A 24,182-nucleotide genomic window follows, 5' to 3' on the forward strand; every position below is an offset into this window, starting at 1 on the left:
CAGGAGCAGTGACCTCCATGCAGCGATGCCTCCTCTATGACAACGCACCCAGGCCGGGCCGCCGTGTCATGGAGCAGCACAGCCTGCACAGGTGGAGGCACGGCGCAGCGGAGGACAACAGCTGTGCGGCGGAGCAGAGCAATGTGTGTGGATGTCGATCTTCATCCGTTTCGGTTTTATGCAAATATTAGGCTTGTCACTCACTGGGCGTGAGAGATGAATGGCAAACTGCCGAAAACGACCTGTACACATTTTCCCTACAATTTCCATCATAAAACTGTCGTTTTCTACACTGCCTTCAGACTCAGCCTGCAGCCCAGCACCTACGTGGCTGCTGCTGATGGCCAGCGCTTGGTGAATAGTGACTGAGATTTAAACAAATGACTTATTAATTATTTCACATTGCTTTCAGGAACTGATAACAATGATAGTTAACTGACTGAAGACAATGCAGCATACAATACTGGCAATCAGCCGCAGAATCAATTATTGTCCATTAACCTTGACCTGCACACACAAACAACGCACACACGGTCAATGACGTAGATATATACACAGCTGAGGGGAGTGAAGGACGCTGATGTCACGTATAATTGAACCGCAGGCCGCGTGACATGCTTGATACTTTGACTGATTGCATGAGGCTTGTGCACCAGATGGCGTGCGTGGGATGGTGGGGGGGAGGGGGGAGAGGGGAAGAAGGGGAGGTGTTGATACCGCGGCGAGGATGGGGTTGCGGGAGTGTGAGTCACGAGGAATACGAAGAGGCAAGGTTATCACATGCATAGCTTGGCTCACCCTCAGGAATCTCAGCTCCCTCCATGCACTTCCCCTCCCTCCCAAAAGAGCAGGTAGAGTCAGGTACACGCCAGGCAAGCACCACACCGTCCCCCTGCCAGCCCCGGCGTGCCCCTCTCGACTCGCTGGGGCAGGTGACCAAGATGCCGCCCCTCGCCACCCGTTCCCTCCCACTCATGTATCAGGTTTTCAGTTCTGCATCTTTTCGTCCCTGTTTTCACCCTTTTACTCTTCTCCATTAAAAAAAACAGAAATTTAGAAACATTATTCTGTGTGTGTGTGTGTGTGTGTGTGTGTGTGTGTGTGTGTGTGTGTGTGTGTGTGTGTGTGTGTCTGTGAATAGAAATATTACTCACAAAATTTTAGTTGAATTTTAGCGAGCATATATATTTCCCAGTCTGAAGGGAGCAAAGCACGTTTAAGATTTAGGGCAGACAGGGAAATCGAGAGGAAGTAAAACACACACACACACACACACACACACACACACACACACACACACACACACACACACACACACACACACCCACACACACACACCCACACACTGATCTATATCAAGCTATATATTTCTGTATTTAAATAATTATCTGAGAGAGAGAGAGAGAGAGAGAGAGAGAGAGAGAGAGAGAGAGAGAGAGAGAGAGAGAGAGAGAGAGAGAGAGAGAGAGAGAGAGAGAGAGAGAGAGAGAGAGAGAGAGAGAGAGAGAGAGAGAGAGAGAGAGAGAAACAGACAGACAGACAGAGAGAATGAGAGAGAGAGCGCTTAGGGTGGATCAAGGAGAGGGAACATAATGAGGGAAGACTCTCGGGTTATATAACGGCGGGGATGAAGTGCGGAGCGAGGAGGGCAAGAGTCCCGACGCCTTGAGATGGACTTGAGGGAGGGAAGGGAAGGAAGGAAGGAGGCGAGGGGGAAGGGGAGGGAAGGATAAATAAGGCCGCGAGCAGGAAAGTGAGAGTTGTGAGTCAGGGTGGCGGAAGGAAAGTGATGGTTCTCTGCCATTAATCTTCCTCCCAAGTTGAGATAAGCCGCCAGTAAACACAGAGTTGTGGCCGCCTGACAGTCCGGGTTGAGCTGTTGCCTCCGTGTCTCATCCGCTGCCCTTCTCTCTGCTCCTCGTCCCTCACTTCCTCCGTCTCTTTCCTCACTCTACCCCCTTCCACCTGTTTTACTGCTTCCTTCTCTTTCGTGGCCTTTCTCCAGTGTTACGATAATTCCTGTTTGCTTTATATTTCCCTTTATTTTTTTTTTTTTTTACCGTGGTCTCTTTTTTTTCACTGCCCCCTCGCCTGCTTCCTTCTCTTTCGTGCCCTTCCTCCAGTGTTACGAGAATTCCTGTTTGCTTATATTTTCCTCTTATTTCATCATGTTTTTCCTTCCATATGATGATATATTTTTAGTCCTCCTCTTCATCTTTGGTCTTCTATATTGCTTTGTCTCACTCATATACCAATTGCCCTCTTCCTCCTCCTCCTCCTCCTCCTCCTCCTCCGCCACTTAACTGCTTTCTTCTCTTCGTGGCCTTTCTCCAATGTTGCTTTAATTCCTGTTTGCTTTATATTTTCCTCTTTTTTATTTTATTTTGCTAAGCTTTACTACTTCCTTCTCTTTGTGGCCTTTCTCCAATGCTACCTGTAATATAATACCTTTCTACTTTACACTTCTCTTTTTTTCTTCTGACAGTGAAGGAACCAGCTCAAGATCTCTCACTTGTTACTATGATATCTATTTGCTTTATACTTTCCCTTTCTTTTGGCAGTGAAGGAAGCAACTTAATGGCACACACACAAAAAAAAAAAGAAAAAAAAAATCCGCCAAGCACCTTCATTTTTTTTTTTTTAATTTGAAGGTGAAAAGGTGTAGAAAAGTAAACAGACGAGTCAATACAAACAAGTTACATCTATGTTGTCTGTTTCCTTGATTCAGAAACCTTCCATATCGATAGCTCGTTAGAATATCCATACTCAAGAATGAAAAAAAATAAAAATGCAAATGCTGAACGTGAGAAGAATCGAAATAAGATCCAAGGTTTGCGAGGCTTCCGCTTTCATTTCCTTGATTCAGCAACCTTACAAATCAGTCTCATTTGAATATCCACAATGAAGAATGAAAAAGAAAAAGAAAAGGAAAACAAGCAAATACTGAACATGAGAAGAATTGAAATATGATCCAAGGTTTGCAAGGCTTCCAATAACCAGTGCGTCTGTGTCAACTGGGAACGACATCAATCACCAATGAAAATGTTACAACTAATTATGTCATTCTGCCGAGGAAGCAATACACAGACTCGAGGAGCGGCGAGGGAAAGAGTCAAGGAGCGGAAGGACGTCAAAGGGGCGGGAAGTTTTGCTGACGTAATGGGGAGGAAACTGAGCATCTGGAGGCGTAATATCAATTCTATAACTAATTTGGTCTCACACGGCGGCGCGCACAACCTGGGAAGAATGAAAATAAGAAAACATGCAAATACTGAACGTGAGAAGAATTGAAATATGATCCAAGGTTTGCGAGGCTTCCACTTCCACTTCCTTGATGCAGCAACCTTCCAAATCAGTGTCTCGTTTGAATATCCACAATGAAGAATGAAAATAAGAAAACATGCAAATACTGAACGTGAAAAGAATTGAAATATGATCCAAGGTTTGCGAGGCTTCCACTTCCACTTCCTTGATGCAGCAACCTTCCAAATCAGTGTCTCGTTTGAATATCCACAATGAAGAATGAAAATAAGAAAATAATGCAAATACTGAACGTGAGAAGAATTGAAATATGATCCAAGGTGTGCGGTGTGACTTGTCGAGACTGAGGTCGCTATACACAGACGTTTCCGCCTCTCACAACAACTACTTCCAAAGGCCAAAAAGATCAGTCGGGTTGTAATGAGTTTTTGTTTTTTTAGATTCATGGTACAGAGGGGTCACACTACCTCCAGGGCCCTAAAACTACTACCCCTGGAAATGTTTAAGACTCCTACGAATGTCCTGTCAAATGTGCATGCTTGGGCGATGAAATGCTTGAGAATATGGGCCCGAGAGTACGTGAATGATATGTTGTACTGTCTCCCTTCTTAAGTGGGGAAGTAGACACCAAAAAAATGATTTAAAACTCCGTGTAACGTTAATACTATTTATACCGATTCATTACTTCTAATTCGTGTTCCTCAAGTCTTAAGGCAGATGTTTCAGATGTTTTGAGCCTGACCCACTTGATTGCATAAACAAGCTTGACGCATTGGTTAAAAGGATAAATAAGAAACTGAAATTACAAGAAAAAAACACATATTGGGTAGAATTCAGGGGATCCTCTTCCTTTGATTGAGTAAATAAGTTTGTGGCATTGATGTGAAGTGAAAGGAGGGAAAATCAATGAGGTTAGAGGAAGATAGAGAAGAAGAAAATAAGAAAACACGCCCAGACGAACACTTACAGCCTTGTAGCGATTATTAAGGTTCAGCTCCTACACTCCTTTCATCTCTATTGCTCCACTCATCTCCCCTCATCCTCATCCCGCACGCCCTCCCCCCCCTCTGACACAGTTTTGGATATGACCTCTCGCTAGTTTTAATGAAGATGATCCACTTGCAATCAATACCGTCCTTCCAACACGTCCCCGGTGGCCGCCCCTGTAGTACACTTTTCATCCCCTGTGCTCCACTTTCCCGTCCTTATCCATCATGTTCTTCCCTCTTCTGACACAGTTTCGACGACTTTTTTTTTTTTTTTACAGCAAAAGAGACAGCACAAGGGCACACAAAAAAAGGAGACAATAAAAAAAAGCCCGCTACTCGCTGCTCCTGTAAAGAATCCGAAGAGGTGGCCGAAAGAGCAGTCAATTACGCTTGTTTTAATAAAGATGATGCACTCGACCTCATCACTCTACCCCCAGCAAGCTCTTCCTTCCTCTGACACAGTTTCGGATAATGGCCTCCCTTTTGTTTGAATGAAGATGATCCATTCATACTCATCACTCTCCTTCCAGTGTGTCCCCGGTGACCTCCGCGGCGTGCACCATCTCCCCCCTCCCCACACACACACCCTCAATGACCAGTCGTTCGCCGTGTGACAGTTTTATGCGTTCTCGTATTTTCCACTTGTAATAATTAGTTTTATACACGCGTTCTGCCGCTGCTCTCAAATCGCCGATATCGCTTATACCATCCGTTCCCTCTCACACCATCGCATTTTTCAATTTCTTTATGCTCCCTCCCTCTCTACAGCAATATGGATGCGTTTCAGCGGCATTGTAATTGAACTTGCATGTAATTACAGGAATTGATGTGGCAGCATTTGTAGGTGTAGTTAAAAAATGTGTGTAGGGATATATTTTCATTTTGGCAAAGGCCACGTGTGACTTTAGCAGCTTTGGCTGGTGACGATTTTAAAGAGAGGTGAGCACGGTGCTGTGGGTCCGTGTTGCTCCATATTGTTCTTCACTCCCACATTACGACCACAACGAGACACTGCTCCTGGCGCAACAAATCACTACCCCTACCGCAGCATAACACTTCTCCACCGCAACACTACCCCACAATACTTCCCACTAAGACACTAACCCCACCACAACGAACGATGCCAGATTGTCGTACTCAGCCTCCCATGTTTGCCGCTTTCCGACCCCAAAACGGCCTCCTCGACCCTAATAACTGCCTTCATATATAGTTATCGTTAAAATGGTTAATTATTGATGTTTCTTGGCAATAGTTAGGCATCAGAAACCGGTAAATACGAGGCTCTGAGTACGATAATCTGGGACCATTGACCACGACACTATTCACTGCCACACTGCCCCCCCAACCCCCTACCCCCTTCATATCTCCCCACCACAAATCTCTTAACTCCACCACACCACTGATGGCGATCTTAAAAGAAAAAGAACTAAAAGAGATTTGCACGAGACCTTGAAACATGAGTTGAGGAATTTAATTGTGTGTGTGAGTGCGCACGCGAGAAAATCAAAGAGAAAAAAATGTGTGTGTGTGTGTGTGTGTGTGTGTGTGTGTGTGTGTGTGTGTGTGTGTGTGTGTGTGTGTGTGTGTGTAATATACCTAGTGCCTCACAACCCTTTCACCCTCCTGCTCTCTTCCTCAACACTGGCGGTGCAGCGAAACGCAATGTTGCATGGATTAGTCTGTGAACACACGTCGCAGTACATAAATGGACCACTAAAGGAGAATGAATTTAATTTCTCAAGCGTTTGTTGGTGGAGTTAGGGGAGTTCTCATGGGTGTTCAGGCAAAATGGACCTTTCATAATATGTAGTATTATAAGTAAGGATTATTTTGTAGCCCAGATAGCCTTCAGGAGTATTATTTAGCCAACGCGGAGCTCATCTTTAAGCACAGTGCATGTTCTTCAAGAAAACTATTAAGGTGCATAGATACACTTTCGCTCCGGTGGCTGGCTGGTGCTTCCATCGTGTGGGCACAGCGGGGCTTTAGAACTAACTAGAGGAGCTTCCTTCTCCATCCTAACTGAGGTGACACTTTCTATTTTAATGTAGTCCACTCGCGCCTCTACGGACTCATTTGATCCTTTCCCCTGCACGCTTCCCGAGCATCTTGCTGCTGCTTAAGGCTTAGGACGTAAGTAACGGGAAATACCATTTTTAAAACCGATAAGTGACTCAAGTGCTCGTGACGGTGACTGCCTGATAAAAACACCTCAGAGTGATTGAAAGTAACTGCCTTCCCATAACGTTAGTCGAAATAAATATTTGTAACATTTTTGGGCAGTTATGGATGATGTATGTAATACTGAAAATATTTTACCTGCATATCAAACCTTTAACATTTAACAAATGTAACATTTCATAAGTGTCGTTATTTTTATTTTATTCATATTACGAACAGTTACAGTTTAATGTGTAGTGTCTTTATATTATATATTGTAGCAAACTGTGTGTGTGTGTGTGTGTGTGTGTGTGTGTGTGTGTGTGTGTGTGTGTGTGTGTGTGTGTGTGTGTGTGTGTGTGTGTGTGGTGTATGTGTGTGTGTGTGTGTGTGTGTCCCTTTTCCGTCCCAGCCTTTCTTCGCGGTAACAGGAAATGCTACTTTCCCCGCGGGAGAGCAGTTTGGTCTTAATGAAGCCACGCTTTCATTATAAAAATATTCGCAAAGGTGCTCGGCGTACACGATTCTCAGGTTCCGCTTTCATCTTGAGAAAATCCTCCGCCTGAAGGACGAGCAGCTCAGTGGCAGGCGGGGGGAGGGGGGGAGGGGAAGGGAAAGCATGTGCGACAAGGGCGGCCCCCCCACCGCCCACCTCCCGGCGGGAAGGAATCTCGGCGGGGCGGCATCAAGTGTCGGTGGCCTGGCAGCCTCACACGCCTGTTTACTTGTGGCCATGATTCATGCTCGCGGGGTATTATGTGTTACGTTTTTGTTAGTCTTCCTTTACTCTATATTGAATATCTGGGACTTATTGAACAATTATAAACGCCTAAATGTATAAGTGTTAATACTTTTCAAAGATAATTTCAAGCACACATTAGTTTTGCTTTTAACTTTAAGCCGTTTAATGTTCTGAGAAAAGGAAAGTACTCGTTGACTCTGTTCGTCTGTACTCCACTTTGCACGACTCCCGAGACCACTCCATTAAGGCGGAGATAAACGGCGCCAGGAAGCACGGCGCAGCAAACAACACACACGTCACCCGACACCCGCGCCGCCCCGCCTCGGCCCAAGGAGGTAATTGCATCCTCGTGTCTCCGTCTCTCCTTGTTTAGCTCTCATGGTCCCTAAACAGTTTGCATTACACACAGATGAGACAATCTAGACATTAAGTCAAACCACGGCTGCACGGTTTGCGAGACGAGACAACTTGCAAAGTGCAAATGTTTTCTGTCCTTTCAGATCTTTTAAAAACAATGTGTTAGCATGGAGACAAAGACCCTCCTGTGCTGGGCCGCTCTGTGTGAGCGAACGTTTGTGAATCGCGTCTGAAGGCTCAAATAACGTGTTTTTCTGTTCACACATGCAGCAGTGATTTTTTTGGCTGCACATGTACCACTGATTTTTCAGAACCCCAGGCAGTCCCCCCACGCCTTGCCTTGCCCTCATCCTTCCCTCGGCTCTCCTCCCTGCTCTGCCGCCCATGGAAACAGCCACGTCTGAGAGCCTTGACAGAACCAGATGAAGAAAACCTGTCTTTCATGGACAACCCAATCGTTGCGGCGAAGTAATTATAATCCCCTCATTAGTGAAATGTATAATGAACCCTCCAACATTCTGGAAATTCCAGCATATCTGACTCCTAAATCTCACTCGCTGCCGGGCTCAGCGTGAAGCTCAGCTTGGGACCAGACCAGCTGATCCAACACCCAGTGTCGGTCCATTGTCTTAAGTTGCACTTGATCACACTTCCTCCGGCGCCGGCTGCGCTTTCTCCCATAATCAAGCAATTTGCATAGTTGGTGCACGAGGCGTGTTAGGCGCAGGGCGTGGCGAGGATGCTGGTGAGGCCAAACAACGCCAGCAGCACGACGCGCTGCTCCCTGACGCCCTTGTCTGCCTCTCAAAGCTGGAGTGTTGGAAGAAAAAACTGACAACCGATGTAATCCGAAATTCTTTTTTTTTGCATAGTCATAATTAAAATATGAAACAGTGATACAGTTATTAAGAATCAAAGTGCAGACTGAAGGGAAACATTCCCAGCAAACCTGGTTTTGCTTGCCCTCCTGGCGGGGTGCTTAGGTGTCGTGCGCGTCGCCTTGGTGAGCCGCAGGGACGGACGCCAGACGCAACATGAGCAGCGAAGATAAAACAGGGCCGGAGTGGCACTACACTGGCACTAATACAAGGCTGGTACAAAAAAGTTCTTTTTTAGAGGGAAAGGCTTCCTATAATGTCATCAAGGATGGACAAGGAGGAGGCATGTTGGCAGGACGCCAGCAAGGTGCAGAGCTGCCTCGGGAAAGTTCAGGAAGTTGTAAATACTTCGAAAAAAACACGAAACGCAGACATCTATGCGAGTCTCACTTTAGTCCAGATGCTGAGCTGGAGGCTGGCGGGAGCCTGTCACGCTACCGGGAATGATCGGCCCCTCCAGCCCGCCTTATTGAGGCTGCAGAAAAAAGAAGCCAGGCAGCAAAACACAAACGTTGCGATGGAGAAGTGACGAGACAGGAGAGGGACGAGGCGGTTCACAACAGGTGGAGGATAAACGATAAGTGCCCGACCAACCAACCAACGAGGGAGGACGACAATCACGGGAACGAAGCGCACGAAGACTTATTAGAACCCGGACGAAAGGCATCCAGACGTGACGCTTAAGACGAAGGACGTAAATTCCACACTGAAATGAGACGCCCCCCACCAAAAAAAAAAAAGCGGTGATGCAAGAGAACAACTCGAGGGGCGTAAATGAAACCGGACGTGAGCCGATAATACGGATAATAGAGTGAGACGGAAGCGACGAGGAAGCAGAAGGAGGGGCCGGAGGATATAAGCGGATTATGGTGTATGCAGATAAAGGGTAAGAACGGAGGGACGAGAGAGAGAGAGAGAGATAGACGAGAGTGTACAAGAAGCAGAAAGAACACATTTAGAAGAAACCGGGGAGACGAAACCATAGAGAACGGCTGAGAGGGAAGATAAGGCAGAGCTCGCACACCAAGGGAGGAAACTGCAGGAGGGAAAGGAGTTTAAAAAATGTGCTGAAAACCAGGTAACAAAAAAGAAGAAAAAAAAGAAACGAGAGGAGGAAGAACACGAGAGAAATGAAACTAAAGCAATAATTGGAAAGATAGCGAGCATATACGCGCTAGAGTGAGTTCTTGGAGAAAGCACTGCGAAAGAAATGAGAAAATGTGAAATTGAAAAAATGGAAACAAAGAAATGGTAGGGAGGAAGATGAGGAGGAGAAGGAAGAGAAGGGGGAGGAGAAGGAAGAGAAGGAGGAGGAGGAGGAGGAGGGGAAAGGGTTTAACATGAAAGATGAAAATAATACAGCATAGAAGAGGGACGGTAGAGGATGATAATGAGGATGGGGAAGAGGGGAAGGAGGAAGAGGAGAAGGAGGAGGAGAAGGAGGAGGGGAAAGAGTTTAACATGAAAGATGAAGATGATAAAACAAAGAAGAGGGACGGAAGAGGATGGGGAATAGCGGGAGGAGGAAGAGGAGGAAGAGAAGGAGGAGGGAGCGAAGCAAGAGAAAGATTATAACATGAAATACGACGACAAGATGAAACTTCACACACACATACTCACAAATGCAAAAAAAAACATGTACGCCAATCAACCAATTAACCCAATGAAGCACTGGAACGAAGCCGAGGTCAAGGCATGGAATCCTATCACGAAACCTAACAGCAAGAACCAGGCGGAGGAGAAGGGACGCGACGCCACAGGGAGGAGGAACCAAGTAGCGGGGCAGCGAGGAAACAAGAAGGCGATACAAGGGTGCGGACATGAGGACAAGCGGACACTGAGGCGGAAGAGGACGGACGGGTGGAGGCTGACGAAGGAGGAGGAAGAAGGGTAATGGAGAGAGAAGATACGAGGGCAACAGAGAGAACAGTAAGAGAACAGTGAGAGAAGAGTATAAAGAAGAGAGAACAGGGAGAGAACAATGAGAAGAACAGAACACAGGGAGATAAGAAACAAGGGCAAGAGAGAACAGTAAGAGAACGACAAAGAGAACGATGATAAGAGGGAGAAAACAGAAAAAAAACAGAACAACGAAAGAACGGTGAGAAGAACAAAGAGAACAGTAAGAGAACGACAAAGCGAACGATGATAACAGGGAGAAAGAAAAAAAACAGAACAACAGAAGGACAAAGAGAACAATAACAGAAGAAACAGCGAAAGTGAGAGAAGAAACTGAGAGAACAGGGAGATAAGAACACAGAGAACAAAGAGAAGAACAAAGAGAACAGAGGAAGAGTGAGAAGAAAAAAAAAACAGGGCAACCGAGAAAACCCTAAATAATGCAAATAACGAAGGAAGGGCGACTGATTACAAACAGGGGGTGGGGATGGGGGGAGGGGGGGGGAGCGATTCCTAGTTGGGTAATATACACCAACCCTGCCCAGATACCTCCCTCCTGACGGGGAATCCAAGAGAAAAACATTCGCACGGGTAATTAAGCATATCCGGGAAACAGGCAGCGGTGGAGGCCATATTGTGCCGATAGAGATGGAAGAAGAAGAAGCCTGGCGCGGCGCCGACCTGTGCTTGGAGATGGCGGGGTGGAAGGGGAGAAGCAGGGGAGGGAAGGGTGAAGAAGCAGGGTGGGAGAATAGAGAGGAAGGAGGCAGGGAAAGAATAGAGGGACAGGAGGAGGTTATGGGGGGATGCGAGTAGGATTGGATAGGACAGGGAAGGAGGGGAGGGAAAGGAGGGAAGGAAGAGAACCCGGAAAGAAAGGGAGGGAGATTAGAAGGGGGAAGGTTCTGAGGGCATGAGGGGTGGATGGGAAGGGAATCAGGAAAAGGGAGGGAAAGGAGGGAGGGGAAGAAAGCCGAGAAGGAAGGGAGGGGAAAGGAGACAGAAGGAAGAGAGGGTTAGGGAGTCCGGGAAGAAGAAAGGGAGGGAGGGGAAGCAGGGAAGAGAGGGGAGGCAGGGTTGCACGAGGGATGGGAGTGTAAGAAAGAGGGAAAAGAAGGGAAGGGAGAGGAGGAGGAGGAGGCAGGGAGGGGAAGGGATGGAAAGCAGGGAAATGGAGTGAAAGGAAGCAGGAAGGAAGGGAAGGGAGTCTGGGAAAGAAAATAGGGAAAGGGTAGGGAGGCAAGGCAGCGAGGGGAGGGGAGGCAGGGGTGCACGAGGGATGGGAGGGGAAATGAGGAGAGTCAGGAAAGGGAGGGGCTGGCAGGGTGGGGGAGGCAGGGGGGGAGGAGGCTGGTGCTCTCTCGGAATCGCGAAGTGAAGTATATCTTTTTCAAACACGGACGACGCTTTCCTGTTATTAAAAGGCGGAAAAGTAAAACAAAATCAATTCTCAGTGTCTCTGCTTTTGCGCGGTGATGACAGCGACCCTCTCATTTCTCTCTCTCTCTCTCTCTCTCTCTCTCTCTCTCTCTCTCTCTCTCTCTCTCTCTCTCTCTCTCTCTCTCTCTCTCTCTCTCTCTCTCTCTCTCTCTCTCTCTCTCTCTCTCATTTATTTTTCCCCTCTTTATTTCTCCTTTCTTTTCTTTCTCTCTCTCACTCTCTTTCTTACGTTCTTTCATCTCTCTCTCTCTTTTTCCTTCTTTCTTTCTTTCTTTCCTCTTTCTTTTTCATTCCTTCTTTTTCTTTCTTTCTCTCTCACTCTGTCTTTCTTTCTTTCTTTCTTACTTTCTTTCTCCTCTCTCTCTTTCCTTTCTTTTTTTCCTTCTCTCTTTCTTTCCTTGTTTGTTTGTTTGTTTGTTTGTCTCTTTCTTTCTTTCTTTCTTTCTTTCTTTCTTTCTTTCTTTCTTTCTTTCTTCCTTCCTTCCCCTTCCTTCCTCTCTCTCTCTCTCTCTCTCTCTCTCTCTCTCTCTCTCTCTCTCTCTCTCTCTCTCTCTCTCTCTCTCTCTCTCTCTCTCTCTCTCTCTCTCAAATCTACCAATACTAAGCCTTTAACACGCCTCAAAATCTCTTCTTTTCATAATACAAAAATGTGCAGAAATTTTAGGAATTATTTTGGTTACGGCTCTGCACTGCCATGGTCTGCTTGATGCCAGTTATGACTTTTTTATTATTATTTCTGCCTTTATTTGTGGAAGGTTTTGTTGAGAATGTCTAAAAATCTAAATCAATTACTTGCATATCATTATTAGACCTGCACTTGATTGCTGGTGGGAAAATGTCAAAAAATAATACACGATTTTCATGTTTTTTTTTTTTTTTCAGCTCCACACACAAACCTTCCCTTGTTCACCGCCTAACTTTCCTTAACATCATCGACTTTTAGCGGTAAATTCTCCAGACAGACCCTGATAACTACCACACAAAGTCGGCGCAATAACAAGACCGAAAAACAAAAGACATAACACAGAACCAGTCGCGGAAATGATTCGCCTCACATCAGACAATCCACAGAACTGCCGCCGAGGATTTATTACGTGCGTGCGACAATAAAGCCGCGGGCCGTGACGAGACATCCCAGGGAGGCGGGAGGACGGGCGAGACAACCAGCGGACCCCCACCTTCGCGGCTCACTGAAGTTCGACACGGAGAAGCGCCAGCTGACAAATCCTGCTGGGAGGTTGGGGGAGGGAGCTGAGACATACCCGCACGAGATGTTCCAAAAATACGAACAAACGAGTGAGTGGGAGGGTGAAAAGTGCCGACAGCGTTGTGTGGGCGAAGGAAACGCGCGGTGTAATAATATCAGATAAAACAGTGGAGGACAAACATAACAAAATAGTGCACGCGATCCAGAGTGAACATTTGAAAAGCAGAGAGATTCGATTTTGCAGTTTTCTTCAAGCTGCTCCAAATACTTGCTGAACAATGAAAACAAATGCATGAGTATAACTGACAAAGAGATGACTGCCATTTGTCTTCATTCTAAACTATATACCCTGCTAAGGTTCTTCAAGATATTTTAAGCAGTGTCTGAGGGATGATCGAAAATATAATCTTCCACCAATCTACGTTAGAGGGTTTAATACGAGGCTGTCTAATGATCGAATGACGGAAGTGACGGCGTGGACTCTTTCCGTTGGGGGGACCGTGATCTTGCCTCGCGGGACTCAAGTGCTTGTGTGTTCGTGTTGTGTCAGTGAGGTAATTCATCTATAGCTTTTTTGATGCAATATTATGCTCCTTATTTGTGTGTATATTAAGATGCTGTTCTCAAAAGAAATTGATAATATTACAGCTAATACTCACCCCTACAACAACAAAAGAAACTACTACTACTACTACTTCTACTACTACTACTACTACTACTAAGACTACCACTACAGCTACAGCGACTACTACCACCACAACCATCACTATCACTCCTACAATTCCCTCTTGCTCTTGCACCCTTGCTTGCTAAGACTCTCCAATCAAGCGCAAGCAATCAAGGCAGCGGACACGTTGAGGAAGCATCCGGGAGGTGACTGGTCGGAGGTGTGAGGCAGAGAGGGCAACGCACGGGCTAAAAGAGATGAGGTTATTCGCTCTGGGGAGGACGTGTGTGTGTGTGTGTGTGTGTGTGTGTGTGCAGGAAGATGACTGAAGTGGTGTCGATTTAGGATAGCGCAAGGAAAGCATGAATAAGCAGGAGCAAAAAGATGGAAGAAAAGAGATAATGATGATAATAAGAATAGGAATAAGAAAGAAAAGGAGTTCGGGCTTTTTTTCGGGCTTTTTTTTTCGGCCTTTTTTTTGGCCATTTTTTTCGGGCTTTTTTTTCGGGCTTTTTTTTCGGGCTTTTTTTTCGGGTTTTTTTCCGCCTTTTTTATACCTTTTTTCTCGATTAATCTTCAAAAAGGAGATTAATCGGGCTCTAATGGGTGTTTATTTATGTTCAAGGTGCAGAAGAAGGGTCAAACTACCAGAAGGGTCATTAAACTACCCCTTGAAAGCCCCAACACACCCATGAAAGCCTTGTCAGAAATGTGTGTATGGGCGTCGAAATGTTTAAAAATACGTATGTCCCAAAGTGTCACAAAGGGCAAGGAGCTACAACCAACACGGGTCACGGACGATGCGAACTCTATCAAGCAGCGGCGAGTGGAGGAGACGAGCATCAGCGTGTGAGTCATTTGCTGCAGCCAGAAGCACCGATGATGATTATGACAGTGATGATGATAATGGTGGTGGCGGTAATGACAGAGGAAGAGAAGGAAAAAGCGCGAGGAGGTGGAGAGAAGCAGGAGTGTATCAAAGGGAGGAAATATACTGGAGGAAGGAAGCGGTACAGAAGAGCTTAAAGAAGGAAGATGAGGAGGAGAAGGAGGAAGAAGAGGAGGAGGAAAGAGAGGAGGAGGAGGAAAAAGAAGAGGATATAAAGGAGGGTGAGAGCGAAGAAGGAAAAACATGAGGAAAGCAACAATATAAGAGACGGAAATAGCAAGAAATATGAGAAAGAGACGATGCAGGGAAAAGAATAAGTCTAAGAGAGGCGGGAGAGAAGGAGGCCAAATATCAGCGTAAGAAGACAGTAATCGGGCGCCGCGCCGCCAGGGGGACGCTCGCGTCTCCGACACTGCTGATTCAGGAGGAGTAAAATAATGCTCTCCGGGCGGGAGTTATGTGCAGGAAATATAAATGAAATCTAAAAATCATATGCTGCGTGATACCATTTGAGTCACTTCTTTAAAGAAAAGGCGATAAAAGCTTCACTTAAAAGAAACTTTCTCCATAATTTAAAACTTCGGGAAAACTTACAGTACAAAAATCTCGTTACATACATCAATACGGAAATTGCTTTCGGCTGTTCTTCTGTCCGGGACGCCCTTGTGTTTCTACCGAGCGCGCGCACACACACACACACACACACACGCAGGCATGCACGCCCCCCCCCCCGCATCTATCTATCTATCTATCTATAGATAGATAGATAGATAGATGTGTGTGTGTTATAATCTCTCTCTCTCTCTCTCTCTCTCTCTCTCTCTCTCTCTCTCTCTCTCTCTCTCTCTCTCTCTCTCTCTCTCTCTCTCTCTCTCTCTCTCTCTCTCTCTCTCTCTCTCTCTCTCTCTCTCTCTCTCTCTCTCTCTCTCTCTCTCTCTCTATATATATATATATATATATATATATATATATCTATATATATATATATATATCTATATCTCTATATATATATATATATATATATATATATATATATATATATATATATATATATATGTATATATATATTCACACACACACACACACACTCACACACACACACACACACACGCACACACACATTTTTATAATGACATGTTGTAGGTGCAAGTATTTCGAACACTGTACACAGCCTTTATAGGGGAGTAAGGTTCACTTTGGGGGTCAGCACACCTGTGGCTCACATGAAAGTAACTAATGTTAGGGGGGAGGCGGCGAGTATTGGTCCCCTTAACGGCTGCAGGTGTGGGGGACAACAATGGCGTGGAGGGAAGGGAAGAGCTGCTTATCGCAGCAGCGGCGTGAAATACTTGCAGTAACTCTGCTCGGCGTACAGAGTCGTGGGTGATGGGAGGGTCACGGTGCTTCAAGACAGGCCACTGCAGGATTGTGGCACCGTGGACTCTGTGCCATTTGCATATTTTGGTGCACAAACTTAAATTTCTGTCTCCAAAAGGGCTGCCGAGGAAATACTCATGGAGTTCTCCGGATCTCACAGAGGGCACCTTGTCACGGGGCGCTGTGATCTGCTACTTTATGAAGGCGACCGTCGCCTAGAAATTTCACTACACTGACACAGTTATGGAAGTGTGTACTCACCATGCTTCTGGGCCCAGTCGATGATGGAAGTGACCCCGGCAGTGTAGGAAGACATGCAGTCCTCAAACTTGCCCCGGTGGTCGAGGCCCAGAGTGTTGACGTTGGCCTTGACGCCGCAGAGCAGCGCTGTGGCGCACGCTGACGAATCTCCGATCTGCGCGTCGATGTTGTACGTCTGGAATACAGAGGAATGAAATTAGAATAAAAGATGAGTTTGTGGACGAATGATAAGATTAGACGACTATGAAATTCATGTTACGGGTTAGGAATTGAGATTGTAAGTCGCCACTCAGGAACTCCTAATTTACTAACCAATATGTATTTGATTATTACTCAACCCTAAGTCCTCATTCAAAGCAAAAGACACGCATTTCGACACATGATCGTCAATGCTCTCCAAGACTTCTGAGGCATTGAAGTACGGAAAAAAAGTATCACTCCGTTAGTGGGTCTTTAAAGCACTAAAACGGCTTTTAGGAAATACCGTCGAAAAGTTAATGCCAAGCTTATTGTAAAATGTTTTCTGAACTCATTCTAAAGTTTACTATATGCTTCACGGGTTTCACTGAGCTGTAACATAACGGGTGACATCAAGCTAGGTCTACCTTCTTCGTGATGAGAAACATTCCTACTTTCGGTGCATTATAAAGGCATTACCATGCAAAACGCCCCATGTCTTTGCTTTTTATAAGTCATGCTTTTCAGTGTTATGCAACATTCAATAAATTCCCAGCGCAGCAAGAAAACAACCTTCCTTCAAGACAACCTCTCGTCCTTCTGATGGAACATTCGAGATACAGACTTTTCTCAATAAATTTTGTTTCTGAAATATGTATTGAAAAGGTCCATTACAGAAAAGCCCTAGTCATTCTGTTCCAAGGGATTGTGGCAAACAATTGCGAGAACTCAATGTCCGCGAATAATTACTCTGGCTGTCACACACCGCACGTCGTGTGTCAGTTTAAAGGTGTTGCTCAGGCGCTGCCCACGGCATGGAGTCACTATAAAAAATCTACGAGCTACAGAAACCGTATGTGTCTGCACTCGGGTGGACAATATTTTCTGATGAAGGAAAAAGAGGAAGTCTGACAGCATAATGTTAATCATGAGTTCTCCTCTCTTCTCCACATTTCAGACTTAAATGATATCAAAGTGTGACGCAAATAACACCTGCAGGCGATAAAAAATTGGTCAGGTATATGTGACGTTACGAAGAATTGAATATACACTTAATAAAATGGAGGAAATGCCTTATACCAGTTTCTACACATTAATTTGAAACACACATGACAAACACAGTTCATGCGGACAATGGTCTTTGACAAAAATTTTAACTTGAACCTTAATTAAAATCTAATCTTTAAGGACCCGACGGCTCTTGCCCTGCTCCACACACCGACAACACACGAGGCCTCAACACCTGGGAGGGAGGAGGGTGTCGGGCGGCGTGTGGGGAAAGATAAGAATGAGGCGAGGCTGGTAACAATGCTGGTGGGAGGAGGTTCTCGTTCTTTGGCCCATATTCCCAAACATTTTGAGGCTTACACACCCACACCGTAGAGGTAGAGGTTGTGTGCATTTATATTGGTAGTTTCAGGAGTCTAGTGATAGTTTGACAAGGGTTCTTTTTTTTTACAGCAAAGGAGACAGCACACGAGCACAAAAAAAGGAAACAATAATAAAAAAAAAATGCCCGCTACTCGCTGCTCCTGTAAAGAATCCGAAGAGGTGGCCGAAAGAGGGTCAATTACGGGAGTCAATTACTGCACTATAGTCATGTAAACACTCATGTATACCTGACTAATCTCCTCTGTGGCCCTTGGAAAAAGTAACTGTGAGATCCGAAAGTGTCTGAGCGGGTCTTTTTGCGAACTTCCTTACACCTGACTCTGGTATCCTAAAAAAAAAACCGTAATTGATAGATCCGAAAGCGTCTGAGCGGGCCTTTTTGCGAACTTCCTTACACCTGACTCTGGTATCCTAAAAAAAAAAAAACGTAATTGATAGATCCGAAAGTGTCTGAGCGGACCTTTTTGCGAACTTCCTTACACCTGACTCTGGTATCCTAAAAAAAACAACGTAATTGTGATATCCGGAAGCGTCTGAGCGGGCCTTTTTGCGAACGTCCTTACACCTGACTCTGGTATCCTAAGACGTTTCGGGTTCTCATTACGAATATCACTCAAGGCCATTGGGAACATAAGTCGAGCTTCCATGGGGTGCTTTCCCGTCCGTGATGCAGTAGACTTGAAAAGCTGTCACTGTACAGGCTCATGTAACCACCTGTGAAATCCCCATAACGTGTAACAAAACTGCAAATAGATGCACTCCGGCGCTGAAATACCTGTTAATCAGTAAGCTTGGACGCAGTAAGGTGGACGAAGAATGGTAGCTTTGGCTCACACACACACACACACACACACACACACACACACACACACACACACACACACACACACTACCCCCCCCCCCCCCACTCCTACCAGCAAACTCGTTCTCTGAAAATGGAATGTCTCAAACTTTCATTTAATTTGTTTCCTGCTCATCACAGCGAAGCACATTGTTTTGTCGACTTGCTTAATAATATTTTTTTTCAGGTTCTTTTCGTCGGGTTCACTCCTCATTTATTTTCTTACTGAGTTAAGCATTTCCAGCTGTCGCGCTGTCTACATCCGCCTGGGTAAATAAGAAGGACACAGTATTCACACATGCAGTGGCGGTGATAATTTTACTCGTTCATAATTTAAATTCAAAGCCGAGTTTTTATCACGTATTTCCACTCTGATATCTCCTGCCATCCTGTCGCCGTTCACTGCTGCCTACACTACTTCATATGAACGCTTTGTTAGTCTACAGCCACAAAAACAACAGCAACAACCACAACAACAACTACTACTGCTATTACTTATAAGGAAGCAGTAAGTAGCGGGCTTTTTTTTAATTATTGTTTTATATTTTTATGCCTTTGAACTGTCTCCTCTGCTGTAAAAAAACCCCTACTACTTCTATTACTACTACTACTACTATTACTACTGCCACTACTTCTACTACTACTAATATAGTCTTTCCATTTTATCGTCACTTCAGGCGTGGCTACCTCAGGCTACCTCTCATTCGCTCTTCTTCCCTCCCTTCCTCCCTCACGCACTCCCTTTCAACAGTTTTTTCCACTACGAATTATCATGATCTGACTTCTTTCCCACAACACCCATGAGGTAAATATCCAGGTGACTTGGCTTGGTTGGTTGTCACCCTACTTGACAAGGCGGCAATACCCACGCTGACACACCGTATAGGGATGTGTACAAACTCTTCGTCTTGTCCTAAAAAACGAATCCTTCATAGAATCTTATATAATTAAATGTACGCAGAGTATTTAGAGCATATTTAAAGTAGTAAATAGTTAACAATATGAGGGAGAGAGAGAGAGGCGGCGATGATGTGGAATGTCCGCTAATTTTGCCATGCTAATATGAGATGACTACTACTACCACTACTACTACTACTACCACTACTACTACTACTACTGCATCTACTATTGCTACTAAAACTAATGTTCTTTTTTTGTTCTTTCACTTCTATTGCTGCCATAAAATAACTGACATGACGTGACCTTCCATGAACTTCAAACTAATTTCCTACGTGTTTTTCGAGACATTTTTTCCGGTTCACCTTTCATGAATACCTGCGATAGCTATCAGAGGGTGAACTTGGGTACGTTTTCCTTCTCCATCAGAGGGAACGTCGGTATTCTCAGACACCTCCGCCTCTCACATCACCTACTTTCAAAGGCCGAATAAGGAGATCAGTCGGGTTCTAATGAGTGTTTTCTTAAGGCTCATGATATAGAAGAATGGTCCAACCACCCCCGAACATAGCTGGAAATCCTACGAAAGTCTTGTCAAATGAGTGTTCTTGGGCGCCGAAATGTTTAACCCCTTGACTGCGGGTTTCCTACCAGAAGACCTCACCAAGCTACAGGAATGGAACAAATAGTGGCTGCTACAATTCAATGAAGAAAAATGTAGTCCTGTACCTTGGGAGGGGATATCCAGCACACCAATACCACATGGGAAACACTCCACTATCCACCACAGAGGCAGAGAAAGACCTGGGACTGTATGTGGTACCAGGCTACCAGTGAAGGCGAAATCCGTGCCAATCGCAGCGGACGGGCTTAAGAATACAAGTCCCTTCGCTCCCTCGTGACATGAGTGACTGGTGCGTGTGGTCATCTTTCCCTCTCTCTCTAAAGTGGTATTTGCTTGCTCCATCGAACTCATTCCCTCACTTCCTTCTGCTAAGTTGAGGCGAGAGATATATATACTCGTGTACGTTGTTTCCCTCGTATAACACATCCTCTACCACAGTTTGAGCGTTCCATTTCCTCTAGCATTCCCGTTATCACAAACTCATTTCAGCCCTAAAATTCATATGCTTTTATTATCAAGAGAATTTTAACTTTCATCTCAATACGGATGGTAAGTTATTTTCTCCATCAACAGTTTTCATCTTTTGTGTGTGTGTGTGTGTGTGTGTGTGTGTGTGTGTGTGTGTGTGTGTGTGTGTGTGTGTGTGTGTGTGTGTGTGTGTGTGTGTGTGTGTGTGTGTGTGTGTGTGTGTGTGTGTGTGTGTGTTTGTGCGTGTGTGTTTTCGCGGACAGCTTCCTTTGGGGTCTCGGTACATCAAAGGGAATCGCTACCTAAGCTTTACAAGAAATTGAAACAGCATGAATGTTTGTGGAAATTTGAAGGGGGAGGCGCTAAAAATTCTCCTGCAGCCTTTTGAGCCTCCCACACCCCTGAGAGTGTGGCGGTGCGGGTGTCGACTTCACTGCAGCGTCTGTGTTGTGTCCAGGTGTGCCGCGAGCCGAGTTATCACCTGCCCTGTCCAAAGAGAGGTGAGGCATTTTTCTGCCGACCACGTAATAGAGTAAGCTGAATGATTACTACGCAAACACCCCCCCACCCACCCACCCACCCACACCCACACCCACACCCACACCCACACACACACACACGAACGCAACAAAAGAGAAACACACACACACTGTCCTTCACTATTCGATATGCACCAGACACAGGTCGAGGCACCTTTGGGAGGAGAAAGTGTGCAGCCAATGTTTTGAGGTGTGTGTGTGTGTGTGTGTGTGTGTGTGTGTGTGTGTGTGTGTGTGTGTGTGTGTGTGTGTAGGTGGGGTGGGGACAGTGAGTGGGGAGCGTCGTTCTTGCAAGGGTTCCCACAACACAAGGGACGCCCTCAGGTGGTAAATCATTCAACTCCTGCAGCTCAGCGTTAGTATGCAAGTTCACCTCAATCCCCCCCAAATACCTTGACTACAAGTTAATATTCATTCCTCATTAGTCATGCAGACTTTTCAATGGGTTAGGTTGGCAATGAACCAAAGCCACCTGTTCGGAGGCCACAATGTTAGTTTTTTTTATATATTTCCTGAGCCTTAGGTTTCATTCTTTCTCATTTTTTCTGTGTCGTGTCCTCGGGCAGGGGGGGGGGGGGGGGGGACCGTACAGCGAACATCCGCACCGGCGCTGCACCAGGCACAGGCTGGGACAGGCCCCTGCCAGCCACTGTCAGGAGCGACGCATACAGTCCATGTATGTTATATCAGTCTGTCTGCCTGTATGTATGTATGTATGAATGTATGTATATATGTATGCATGTATGTATATGAATGTATGACATCGATCATACTGGGACTTCACACACCACACCCACACCTTTTGTTCAAGGGGGACAAATGGGCGGGAATACCGTCGACATCCCACACACAAACTCGCGTTATAATGAATGTCTGCTTTTATAAACTTTCCGACCTAATTTAACGCCACATTAGTCCGTGTGACCCTCTCACCGATGGCGTAAATCATGGAAAGAAAATTTTATTAATTTTCATAATCCTTGTGTGTTCGTAAATCTCTGTCGTAACCACGTAATATGAAAACATGTAATATGTATATCGTCATGTGTATATAAGTGTATGACTGTATGTGTTGCGACACCCGGTCGGTGTCGCACAACAGGATGTTTAACAACACGTCGTGCTTTTGGCCGTGAGAAGCTGTGATGAGCTGACGCTAGATCAGCAAGGATCAGCAAATGATGACTTTCATCAGCAGTCATCAACCGGAAGCCACACCCTTCCGGGACGAATCAAGATGCAATAAAAAGGGCGATCAACGCAGAGAGGAGAGAAGACAGCGGGCAGCGGGCAGCGGGTGGTGATCAGCCGCTCCGCGCGCTGGGTGTGGCTTGCTTATCTTGGTGCGACTCGCTCACATAAATTATTGTGTAAGACTGTTAATATAATTAAAATTCAAAAACACGCTTTTAATGTCCTTGTGAGAGAGAGAGAACTAAAGTGAACTAAAGTGAAATTATAACGGCTACCGCTCGGCCACACACATCACTTAACAAAAAGGCTATTGTGTTATCTCACCTACTACAATCAACTTGTGAAGCAGGCCACGGTAACACCGGCCCTGTGACGAGTGAGACAACAGTTTGCGCCTTGAACTTAACACTTAACACCAACTACCTTTAAAAAGTACACTTAAAAAAGGGTAACAATTGAAAACCTTTCTTAAGACGTAAAACAAAAGCTTAGAAAAAAATATGAACGAGTGTTACTCTCATTTTTTTTACAGCAAAGGAGTCAGTTCAAGGGGATAAGAATAAAGGTAACAAATGTGAAAAAAAGCCTGCTACTGTATTTAAATAACAATCCAGCAAGAAACGCTTTAGTATTAAACGATTTGACAGGAACCACGAGTGGCACCCAACAACGCACGAGCACCTCCGCTCAAAACACCTGGGTACACATAATTATTAACACTTCGTGAACATTCATAACTGTCGAAAAAAGACTCCGCCAAGTTGGGACGAGTCTGAAGGAAAACTAATCACCGACGCTTATTCATGCTTCAAAGTGAACCCCGGGTGAGGGTACGGAATGGGGCGGGGCGCTGTCTCCTTTATTCTCTCACCTTGGCGGCGGCTGTTCACCTGCACCGAGTAGAGCTACACAGCGACACCAATTTTCTTTCCTACATTACCACTCGGCACCTAATTCCTTCTCTTCTTTAGTTTGGGGTACCTATTCTTCCACTCCCGAAATTGTCCTATCTTTCGGCCACTCCTCTAACTCTTTTTAGGAGCAGTGAGTAGCGGGTCTTTTTTTCACATTTGTTTCCTTTTTTTATGCCTTTGAACCTTCCCTAAGTTTGGCATACCTTCTTCTTCTCTACCTTTCCTAAGACACTAAACAATCTCATTCCTATACTCTATCCTGAAACAGTGGTACTAATCCTCTTTGCTACACCTTCGGCACCTTCCTCGTCCTCTTTACTTGAGTTTGGCATACCTCCTCTTCTCTACCTTTCCTAAGACACTAAACAACCTCACATCCTCGGCCTATCCTTAACTCAAAATCTCAACTGAAAACTTCATATCTCCTCTCTCGCTAAATCAGCTTCCTCGAGGTTGGGCGTTCTGTATCGTCTCCGCCAGTTCTTCTCCCCCGCGCAGTTGCTATCCATATACAGGGGTCTTGTCCGCCCTCGTATGGAGTATGTATCTCACGTGTAGGGGGGCTCCACTCACACAGCTCTTCTGGACAGAATGGAGGCTAAGGCTCTTCGTCTCATCAGCTCTCCTCCTGATAGTCTTCTACCTCTTAAATTCCGCCGCGATGTTGCCTCTCTTTCTATCTTCTATCGATATTTCCACGCTGACTGCTCTTCTGAACTTGCTAACTGCATGCCTCCCCCACTCCCGCGGCCCCGCTGCACTCGACTTTCTACTCATGCTCATCCCTATACTGTCCAAACCCCTTATGCAAGGGTTAACCAGCCTCTTCACTCTTTCATCCGGGGCCCTTACGCTGGTAAACTCTGGAACAATCTTCCTTCATCTGTATTTCCTCCTGCCTACGACTTGAACTCTTTCAAGAGGAGGGTATCAGGACACCTCTCCTCCCGAATTTGACCTTGCTTTTGGCCACCTCTTCTGATTCTTTCATGGGAGCAGCGATTAGCG

General features: G+C 45.5%; 1 protein-coding gene across 2 annotated transcripts in view; it reads right to left on the reverse strand.

Annotated features, from left to right (window-relative positions):
- The window catches only part of LOC126996493 (alkaline phosphatase-like), a 245,281-nt gene that overhangs the window by 51,781 nt on the left and 169,318 nt on the right, over positions 1 to 24,182 (reverse strand). For both annotated transcript variants that reach the window (XM_050857006.1, XM_050857008.1), the window contains one exon: positions 16,128 to 16,302. In XM_050857006.1, the coding sequence (XP_050712963.1) occupies positions 16,128 to 16,302 (175 nt within the window). The remainder of the gene's footprint in view (positions 1 to 16,127; positions 16,303 to 24,182) is intronic.

This window comes from Eriocheir sinensis, chromosome 10 (genome assembly GCF_024679095.1).
Source record: "Eriocheir sinensis breed Jianghai 21 chromosome 10, ASM2467909v1, whole genome shotgun sequence".
Taxonomy (NCBI): domain Eukaryota; kingdom Metazoa; phylum Arthropoda; class Malacostraca; order Decapoda; family Varunidae; genus Eriocheir; species Eriocheir sinensis.